Genomic DNA, 10988 nt, shown 5'->3' on the forward strand with positions numbered 1-10988 from the left:
AAGGTGATGTATTTGAATGGGGAATGGAACAACAAAAGGCATTTGATGATATTAAGGCATACTTGTCGAAGCCTCCAACTTTAATGCCTCCTATTCGAAACAAAGCAATGAAGTTGTACATCGCAGCATCAGATTCGACTATTGGAAGCATGCTCGCACAAGAGGATGAAAATGGCGTAGAAAAGGCTATTTACTATCTAAGTAGAATCTTGAATGATGCTGAGACTAGATATAGTCCAATTGAAAAGCTTTGTCTATGTTTGTATTTCTCTTGTACCAAACTTAAGCAATATATCAAACCAGTTCATGTTTATGTTTATTCTCATTTTGACATCATTAAGCATATGTTGTTAAAACCAATTTTGCATAGTCGAATTGGGAAATGGGCTTTAGCTTTAACTGAATATTCATTGACTTACCAACCCCTGAGGGCTGTAAAGGGTCAAGTAGTGGCTGATTTTCTTGTTGACCACTCGGTGACTGAGACCTCAATAACATATGTAGAACATGAACCTTGGATGTTGTACTTCGATGGCTCGAAGCACAAACATGGTACAGGAGTTGGAATCTTAATCATTTCTCCTTTAAAGATTCCAACAAAATTTAAGTACAAAATTAATGGAACATGCTCCAATAATGAAGCCGAGTACGAGGCTTTAATTGTAGGTCTAAAGATTATTTTGGACTTAGGGGCAAAACATGTTAAAATCAGAGGAGATTCTGAGTTAGTAATAAAACAATTGACAAAGGAATACAAATGCATTCAAGAACATTTGATGAAATACTTTGTCATTGCCTTCTCGTTACTAAAACGATTTGATTCGTGTGACATTCAACACGTGCCTCGGATCGAAAACCAAGAAGCAAATGACTTAGCCCAAATAGCTTCTGGTTATAAAGTAACAAGGAAAAAATTAGATGAGATAGTTGAAATTAAAGAGAAACTAATCTCAAGTGAGGTAATACCCCATCAGCTGGGGGCAAATGAACCAAATGGCGAAAGGGAGTCCGAAAGGGCTGATGCACACTTTGATGAAGCAATGACTGAAGTCTTCGTGATTGACAATTTGGCTGACACGGATTGGAGACAACCCATTGTTAAATACATAGAAAATCCAACAGGTACAGCCGATAGGAAGGTTAAGTATAGAGCCTTGAATTACACAATCATGGGAAATGAACTATTTAAGAAGACTCCTGAAGGGGTTTTGTTGAAATGCCTAAATGAAAACGAAGCGTATGTAGCAATGTCAAACGCCCATAGTGGAGCCTGCGGTGCCCATCAAGCAGGCCATAAAATGAAATGGCTTTTGTTTCGACAAGGCTTGTATTGGCCTTCCATGCTTAAGGACTGCATAGAATATGCGAAAGGTTGTCAAGAGTGTCAAAAACACGCAGGGATACAACGCGTTCCTGCCAGTGAGTTGCATTCGATTATCAAACCTTGGCCTTTCAGAGGGTGGGCTTTAGATTTAATTGGTGAGATAAGGCCCGCGTCATCCAAGAACCAGCGCTATATACTAGTTGGGATTGATTATTTTACCAAATGGATAGAGGCTGTGGCCCTAACAAACGTGGATCAGGAAACAGTGATCAGTTTTATCCAAGACCATATTATTTATAGGTTTGGGCTTCCTGAGACGATCACTACTGACCAAGGAACGGTGTTTGTTGGTCGAAAGATGCAAGATTTTGCTGAACAATCAGGTTTTAAGCTAATGACTTCGACGCCTTATTATGCTCAAGCGAATGGCCAAGTTGAAGCAGCCAACAAGGTTATAATTAGTTTAATTAAAAAGCACGTTGCCCAAAAACCAAAGAATTGGCATAAGACCCTGGACCAAGTCCTATGGGCATGTAGGAATTCTCCTAAAGAGTCAACAGGTTCGACACCTTTTCGACTAACATATGGTCACGATGCCGTGTTACCTGTTGAAATAATGATGCAGTCGATTCGAGTACAAAGGCAATGGGAACTACCTCCTGATCACTATGAGAACATAATGTTAGATGAATTAACAGACGTGGATGAGGAAAGGTTGCAGGCGTTAGATGCTTTGATTCGACAAAAAGAACGAATTGCTAGAGCATATAACAAAAGGGTTAAATCCAAACTCTTTGACGTAGGAGACTTAGTTTGGAAAGTCATCCTCCCCATGGACAGACGAGATCGAGTCTTTGGAAAATGGTCACCCAATTGGGAAGGACCATTTAAGATTTCTCAAGTTTTGTCAAATGGAGCTTATGAGATTGAAGAGTTAACTCCTGAGAAACGTTCAGTCAACATGAATGGCAAATATTTAAAGAAATACAAGCCAATGTTGCAAGAAATAACCATAAAAAATGAATAACGCAAGGATAAAATTTGCAAGATGGTAAAAGAAAATGCCAATAATCAAGTTTTATTTCATATAAAATCAACAATACAACCAATCATTCAAGAATGTTCAAGAAAATACAAGAAATGGTTGAATGTTGAAAGATAAACACTTAGGGTTTACCCTGAACCCGAGTTCCCTCATCCTTTGAATCAGAATTGGAAAGTTCTGAGATCTGAGAGTCTTCATCCTCAGAAGAAGGAGTTGGAGTTCCTGGGTATTCTTCATCAGGCTCTAGGGTACTGAGGAACTCAAGGTAATCCTCATCTTCATCATCTGAACTAGAGCTTGAAGAATCAGAAGAGAGAATGATGGTTTCTACTACCTTGGCTGGTGCCGGCCTAGGGCGAAGGATTCTAGTGCGTGGAGGTTTGGAAGCTGGAATCTTGATTCGTCCCCTTCCAAGAGGACGTGGTGTGCTTGAGCCCGGGGTAGAGGAAGGAAGATCTTTCTTGTTATCCATTCTTTGTGGAGAGGTGTTGATGCGTTAATTGGTGCAAAGTGCTGAACAAAAGAGTTGCAAGGCGTGGGTATTTATAGAAGGATTAATACGCGTTAATAGCTAGGCAGTTACAACTAACCACGGTCAGTTTGCATAGGAAATGCCATTGCATTAATGCTCAAAGCCATGTAGTTAATTATGTTGACTGCTTTGGGAACATGTTCGCTTCATTCCTTACAAAGTGCCATTAATAAGGCTTGGGAAAGTGGCCCAAAAGAAGGAAGGCAAACAACAACAAAGGAATAAAATACTCAGCCAATATATGAACATGCAGCATTAAAAAGCCAAAACAGGCATGCATTCAAAAGGCATGTACGAAATTGTTTGACAGTTGCTAGTGTTAAAAGATTTACAATTACGACATCCAAAAGAAAAAAAAAAACTTGAGACTAAAAGGAAAATTTATAAAGTCAAGGTTGTTGTTGGGATGTTGAAGGAGGCTTTCGATTGGCCGCTTGAAATTGGTAATACTGAGTTCGAATGGACGCCAGTTTACGTTGTAGCATTTCCTTATCACTAGCAAGGTGCTCAACTCGCTTCTGGACAGCTAGACCATCACTGTAGTGTTGGATACCTTCACGTGCTAGCTCATCAAGCTTAACTTTTTGTGCTTCAATAGCCACTGCAGCTAGCTTTTCCATCTTAGCCTCCTCTTGTCGAATCTTTGCCTTTAGCGCTTCGATTTCAGATTGCCATTGAGCAATATTGTTCTCACAAGCCACAAGTTGCTCAAGAGCTTCATCAGAGGCAGCCTTGATAGTTGTGACCTCTGCATTGCAACTATTAGCTTGCTCGAAATGGTGTTGCTGGGTGGCAAGCAGAGATGTCAAAAGGCTGCTAGTCCTGGTTAGGAGCTGAGATTGACTAACGAATTGTTCTAAAAAGGTTTCAGCCTGAGTCACTAGAAGGAACATGGCTTCGTCAGTCCTTGGGTTCTGCAGCTTGCGAAAAAGAGCTTTGATGTTGTAATATATAGAAGAGTCACGCTCAAGCAAGCCCAGCATATCCCCATTAAGAATTTCTCTCCTGAACCTGATTTCATGCTCAAACTGTTCTTGCTCAAGTACATCTTCCCTACCCTTTGTGTCCTCAACAGCGGAGCTAGAGGTGCCATAGCTTGATAAAAGCTTGCTAAGTGCATCTACGGGAGTCAAATCTTTTAACTCTTTAGCAAGTTCAGCTGGCAGGACAACAGTAGGAAATGGCTTCGACACGGAAGTTCCCTCTTCACCAAGTGAATCACCAATATAGGAGTTCCCATCTTCAGAGTCGAAAGTGCCAGCACTGGGTGAACTAGACTCATGGTTTGACCCACTTGGTTGTGGTTGATTGGTAGTGGAGTGCTCGCCATCAACTGTTGGCCTTTGTTCAGTATTAGCAATGGGGTCAGCTTGAAAGTTGGTTGGAGGATCATTATCAGCCAATACTTGGGCAGGATTTGTCGAAGGATTCTGTTGTGGTAAGCTTTGATCGAGTTGGTCTTCTTCATTGTCAGGCTTAAGGTTGTCATCTTCGAAAGCGCGGTGAGGCGAGCCAGGAGCCTTGGGCGGTGGTGAGGTTTCAGCAAGAATGGTCGTTCCGACAGGCTGAGGAGATGGGATTTTTTCTGCAACATCTTCAGGATGTGCATCGCTTGGTCCTTCGACCACCCCCTCCGCCGCTTTGCTAGGAGTAGGCTCATCCTGAGAAATAACTTGAGCAGAGTTTTGTGGCTGAAACAAATAAAACCATGAAAGAATGAGTAACACAGCCAAAAGCTGGAGAAGTAACAAGAAATAAGAATGGCTTACTTGGGTTTGAGGGGTAGCAGAAGCTTCAGGTTGTGAAGTTGTTTCTTTTGCAGTAGCAGAAGCCTCGACAACAGTAGTTGCAGCAGGAGATTTTTTCTGCTTCTTTTTCTTCTTTTTCTTCCTCTCCGATTGTTCCAAAGGAGGATCTTCAGGTGATGCCAGAGTATCAGGTTGTGCCTCAATCTCAGAGGACTTGCGCTCAGGAGTACTTTCTTGGGTGGGTTGGCGTTCTTTCTTCTTCTTCTTCTTTTTCTTTTTCTCATCAGTAATGGGTTCAGCACTGAGAGAAAGATCTTGAGTAGTAACAACGGTAGTCTGTTCGGGGATGGTCGAGAGAACAGGAATATCCTGCAAGCCACAACTCCGTAAGTTCGCAGGTAAGGAAAAGAAGAGAAAAGTCTTTTGCTAGATAAGTACCTTATCTGGAGCACTCGAACAAGTGGCTGGAACAGGCTTTTGTTTTTTCGAAACAGAAGGAGTTTCAGTTGAATGAGGCCTCTTGCGTGAAGCAATCTAGGAAGGGCATATCAAAGTTAACATAGAAATCTTACAGAAGTGTGAGAAGCCACAAGAAGATAAAAGCCTACCTGTAGTTCAACCTTAGATGGTGGAGGAAGAGGCTTGCTAGAGTCGCTGGAACCTGCCTTCGACTTACTCCCTGCATCGAAGAAGTGCGCATAAGAGAAAAGCACGCAAGGTAAAAATGATGCAAGTAAAAGTAAAACTAAAAGAATACCTCTGGCGTTCAATTTCGACTTAATCTTGTTCAAAATAGATGAGTCGAACCCATTAGAGATAGCAGTGAGTAAGGCAGTCTTGTCAACCAGGCGTCCTTCATAGTGTCGAGACCACCAGGTAAAAAATTCCCTAGTGCAGGCATGTGAGGGAGCGAAGTCGAATGGGGTAAGCTCATAAGAAGGCTGATTGAAGTGGTTCAAGAATGAATGGAACTGTGGTTCTGTCATGCCATGCTTGCCTAAACAAACCTCCCTCTCTTCCAAGTATATGCTCTTAGGGAGTATTTGAGTTAAGCCAAATTGGCGAGACACCAGGTTTGGGAAGTAGCCAACTAACCCAAAATCTCCAGAGGTCAAGCCAATTCGACAAGACAAGACTGTAGGCATCAAGTAAGCATTCCAAATGCTGTTGGTTACCATCTCAAATTCTGGTGGAGAAGGAAATCTGTGAGTAAACCAAGGAGGACCAAGTGGCCTATCCACAAAGGGAGCAAAGCTAGGCTTGAACTTCTTCAGGCTGAGGAAAGTATTAAAATACTGTTGGAAAGCCACATCATAACCAAGGCCTCTTTCCCTAGGCACCATTCTCGCCAACCTCGTGCCTTCGACTCGACGTGTTCTTGATTCCTCATAGTATGGCTCAGGCAAGAAAAGGTCAAGTTCAGCGTGAAAAGTGGCAGTTAGCCATAATTGCAGCAACCAAAAGGGGCCAGCACCTAAAAAGGTAGATCCATCGCCTGTTCTCTTAAGGTGTTCACAAGCATCCCTCATGGATTCATAAAGACATCCAAGAATAAGCCGAGCGAAGTTGAATTGCTGGCACTCATGTAATTGAATAGCCATAGGGATGAATTTCTTGGCTACTTGGAGAGATTGAGTGCAGAAGACATACTGCGATAGCCATAAGGTTAAGAAAGCGATGTGTTCTTCGTCACTTACTTCATCACTAGTCTTTCGATTCTCCACGATGTATTTAGAGTAAGACTTGTTTCGAAAGTCGAATTTGATGGTGTCGGAAGCTTTGCAAGGATCGTAAGTGTCGCCAAGAGGCGATAAGCCAGTAATGGCAGCAACATCCAGCAGTGTAGGAGTCATCATGCCACATTCGAAGTGGAAAGTGTTGGTGGAAGACTCAAAGAAGTGTAAAGCAGCAATAATCATCTCTTGCTGGTATTTAAGGCCTGTCCGAGAGAGCTGAATAAGGTCATAAATACCACAGGCTTGCCAAATATCAGCCTTATCACGTTGTACCCTGTCTAACCAGCCAAGATATTGGTCATTCAAAGAAGGAGCCGATCGAAACACTCTGTTAGGCGCCTTGATATAGCTAAAATTATAGGGTTCACTAATGAAAACCCTAGGAGCACAAGGTTTATAAACAGGAAAGATAGACAGAACCTTGGAATTACGGCTTTTATCACTTGGTTTGGGTCCCCCAAACGCATGCACAAGGTTATCAACAGAATAAGGAAAGATTAATTGACTTTCCCAAAACTTTTGCAAGTCCAGACGCAACGATGGTTCTGGAACCACATCCTCATCGTAAGAAGAAAGAGTGGCGGCGGTCCACTTACCGGCGTAAGGAAGGAATTTTCTGACACCTGAATCTGACGCCATTGATGAAGGTATAAAGATGGCGTGAAAGAATGGTGATTAGGGTTAAATTTGGGAATCACAGGTTGTTTGCAACGGTTGAGGAAAATCCGAGTGAAAAGAAAGTTGATGACTGGGTGATAAGCAGAAAGGTGAGAACAAGAAGTCTTTTGAAAGCAAGAATTCAAGAAAGAATCGCAGAAGATGAAGAAGAAGATGAACAGTTGACAGAGCAAAAACTGGAGAAAAACGCAATAAAGGAAGAATCTGGCTATTTATAGAGGCACACAGATTGAGGAAAATAGCAAAGTTTTTCAACTTCTTATGTTGACAAGTGTCCAAACCCCTTGACAGGTGACAAAAAAAAAAAAAAAAAAAACAAAACAAGTTTTGGAGCCAATCCAAAGTTTTGAATGGCAGCCTAAACGATAGGAGAGATAAATGGAAAAGAAAGATATCCATTAATACTTTCAAAAACGCCACTTCCTCTTTCGATAGACACAGTCGAAAATGGCATTTTTGGGGGGCAATTTGTTGGATATAAATTTGGTATTTATCAATTAAATATAATTGGTGGGTCCAATATTTATTTGGAGGTGATATTGTCAAAATGAAACTTTCAAAAGTGGCGTCGAAAGCCAGCTAGATCGAAGCCAAAAAGCGCTTCGAAAGATATGGATAATGCGCCCAATTTTGGTTCTGCCAGGAAGCTATCGAAAGCGCAAAATCGAATCGAGAGATAGTTGGGCCAAGCCCAAAAAAGAAACAACGAACGGCCCAAAAGGTCTTGGCGCGCGCTGAAGAAATGAAAGATGAAAGTGGAGAACGTGGTCGACGTGGCAAATGAAGGAGCGTCCAGATGATCAAGAAACAGTTACCACTTAGTAGTAGTATTTATAGTAGTTTTTCATTCTGAACAAGGGTCACAAAATTTATACAAACATTCTCTCTAAAAATTCTAAGTACTCAGCGATCGAACGAACGGAATTCGAAGGAGAAATGTATGTTTTGTGAACCATCTTTATTTGTAATTGTTTTTCATTCAATGCAATGCAATTTGTTTTCCAGTAATTTTTTCTAAGTCTGAATCCAGATACTTGCTTGAGAAACTGCTACTTCGAGGCGATTCGAATTAGTTTCTCTTGTATGCTTTAAAATATTTTAATTCCTAAGTGTTCGTTTCCTTATTCAAACGAACCTTCAAACAGTTTTCTTGAAACGAACAAACACAAAATTGTCCTGAGATTTACTAGTTGATCTCGCGAGTTTAAATACTTAAACTAGCGGTTGTTTACCAAATTCCAACGTAAACAACTACACAAAATTTTATTTAATATTGTGATGCATCTCTAAAACCGTCTTTCATATATCTCTCTATATAAAGGTATATCAATCAATTAATTTTCTACAACAACCACTATTTTAAAATCCCATTGTTGTTATACTTTTTTATTGTACTTTTTTATATTATTATTACTATTATTATTATTATTATTATTATTATTATTATTATTATTATTATTATTATTATTATTACTACTACCTTTTATGTTATTATTTTACATCTATAAATAATGAGTCTCCTATAAAGTTTTATTCAACAAATTAAATCATGTTGATGCTCACTGCCTCAAGTTTTTCTTCTTGCTTTTTTTTTTTTGACACATCTCTCTTCTTTTTAATTGTTTCTCATTTTAATTTATATATTGGCATGAATTTGCATTTTTTAAATTTCAAATATTTCTTTTTCTCAATTATCCTTTCTTTTGTTTCACCATTCTTTTATTCAAATTTTTATGCAGGTTCATTAGCTTTTGGAAAGAAATATTTGATCATATATTATAATCTTTCTTTAAAGGTTTGTAGTCTTGGCAAAGGTTATAAAACGTTTTGTTGTTCAAAACCATATGGTCATGTTGTTATATCCTATTTATTTTAATGTAAGATGTTCACTAATATCATGTTTTTTACTAATGAAATAGTAAAATCAAATTATATCAAATTATATTGTGAAGACTAATATGTAAGTGTGGTCTAATATTGATTACCGGACATATACCACCACTAATTTTTCCTTTGGAAACTCTTTGGACATCGGCGCATTTTATAATTTGTGTGATACGAAAGTGATTTTTCTTTTATAATGTGAATGTGGTTTATTAGCTTTGCTTCTATGTGACATTAATGTGTCATTTGAATGGATGCGATTGTTTCTCATTAGATTATATTTTTTATTTGAATTTTTGTTTTGAGTTCGGTTTTAATGTTATTTTTATTTTTATATGGTTGTAGAATAATGATCACAACAATGAGATTAAAATGGATTAAAGACTTTTGAGACATGTTAGAGGAAAATATAGATAAATTAATGCAGATAAATCTTTTGTTAGAAAATAAAAATTTGTTTTTATTCTTCTCTAAGATGATTAACTTAGAATGAATTACTCTTTTTTTTGTAAAAAAAAAAAATCAGAATGTTTTATTTCTTTTGTCACAAGATTTACTCTACCGAATAATTGAACAAAGAGTAAAATTGAGACCAATTTTGTAATTCAAATACATGTGAATTTTGAATATGATTATAAATTAAAAACACTTAGTTATGTCCCATAATTTTGACTTGACTTCTCCTACCATAATTTTTTCAACTTAAATAATGGACATTTATTAAAAATTAATCTACAATAAATGTCACAATTCTCAATTAATTATTCATAATCATGAATTAAAGGAACGAAAATCAGATCTTCTCAATTTTTTTTTGTTTCAAATTGTCAGTTTTTCTATACATAATCAAAATAATCAATGATTTTTTTTTTGACTTCTAATGCAAATTTTTTTAACTCTCTATCAACGTACTAATCATATACTTCTACATGTCAAACTCTACACGATTCTTAAAAAAAAACACTACATGATTCTTCTGATTTTTTTAAGGAAAAAACTATTCAGATGCAATAAGAATATAATAGTGAAATATCCTAAACTTAATAAGTCACGGATAGTTTTTAATTAGTCAATTCAATTTCAAATTTTAAATGACTTTTGGTAAAAAAGAAATGTAAATGTGTTTTCTAGAAAAAAAATTCAAATGTTATTATACTCCTAAATAATTAATTTGATCCTAAATAATTCCGTTAAAAAATATATTCAAATTCATTTTTATATTAACTTTTATTAAAAAGAATTTAAGGTAGACGGGATGATACTTAATCTAAGACATGAAACACCTTAGAGTTCAAAGAATAGTTGCAATTTTTTTTTTTAATTATGAAATTAAATGTTTCATTAATTCATATAAATTCATATTTTCAATTTTTGTCAAAAAAGAAATCATATATTCAATTAAATGTGGCAAAAATAGTAGTTTTTTAGGTTTCATTTCATGTTGCTAAGGGTTGTAAAAAAAAATTCCATGTTGCTAAGTGTTGATTATACATCTTTTTCAACAAAAAGTGGTTAGTATACTTAAGTATGCAGAAATATTTGGACAAAATCGATGAACCCAACAAATCAAATCAAAGTGAAAATTACTCGATCTTTTTTTGCTTTAAGTAAAAAAATTAACTAAACCAAAAAAACTAAACTGAATTTGTTTGTTTTTGTTTTTGATTTTAATTAAGCAAGGAAATGCATCAATAAATTTATTAAGCTTACGAATTCCACTTTGACTTTGCCTATGAGGTAACACTCAAACAGTACGAGGCAACAGCCTAAAATTTATCATTCTCTTTATCATTAAGTTCAACAAAACCATCGTTCTTCTCTTCATGCTTCAAATTCTGTGTTTCAAGTTCTCTTGAATAGTTTTCTATCTGTGTTTTCATTTCTTTAAATCCATTGCATGCATCAAGTTCTCTCGGGTACAAGGGCAGATCTAAACCTGACATATTTGTGTGGCAAAAAAAACACGTTCACAAATTTCATAGTTGAAAAAACATGTTTGATGCTTGCAGTTGCTATCGGCAAGACCAAAGCCAACTTAAGA

At 37.2% G+C, this 10988-nt stretch overlaps 2 protein-coding genes across 2 annotated transcripts; both read right to left on the minus strand.

Annotated features, from left to right (window-relative positions):
* Positions 1-3290: 3290 nt before the first annotated feature.
* Positions 3291-4933, minus strand: LOC123885977. The gene is made up of 3 exons (XM_045935318.1): positions 4864-4933; positions 4671-4816; positions 3291-4592 (listed from the first exon to the last, which is right to left on the minus strand). Exons 1-3 carry the CDS (start codon positions 4931-4933, stop codon positions 3291-3293), a joined length of 1518 nt encoding a protein of 505 aa, XP_045791274.1.
* A 66-nt stretch (positions 4934-4999) lies between these two features.
* Positions 5000-6077, minus strand: LOC123885339. The gene is made up of 3 exons (XM_045934612.1): positions 5407-6077; positions 5258-5328; positions 5000-5183 (listed from the first exon to the last, which is right to left on the minus strand). Exons 1-3 carry the CDS (start codon positions 5990-5992, stop codon positions 5076-5078), a joined length of 765 nt encoding a protein of 254 aa, XP_045790568.1. The 5' UTR covers positions 5993-6077; the 3' UTR covers positions 5000-5075.
* Between the last annotated feature and the right edge of the window lie 4911 nt (positions 6078-10988).

The sequence above is a fragment of the Trifolium pratense genome, linkage group LG5 (assembly GCF_020283565.1).
Source record: "Trifolium pratense cultivar HEN17-A07 linkage group LG5, ARS_RC_1.1, whole genome shotgun sequence".
Taxonomy (NCBI): Eukaryota; Viridiplantae; Streptophyta; class Magnoliopsida; order Fabales; family Fabaceae; genus Trifolium; species Trifolium pratense.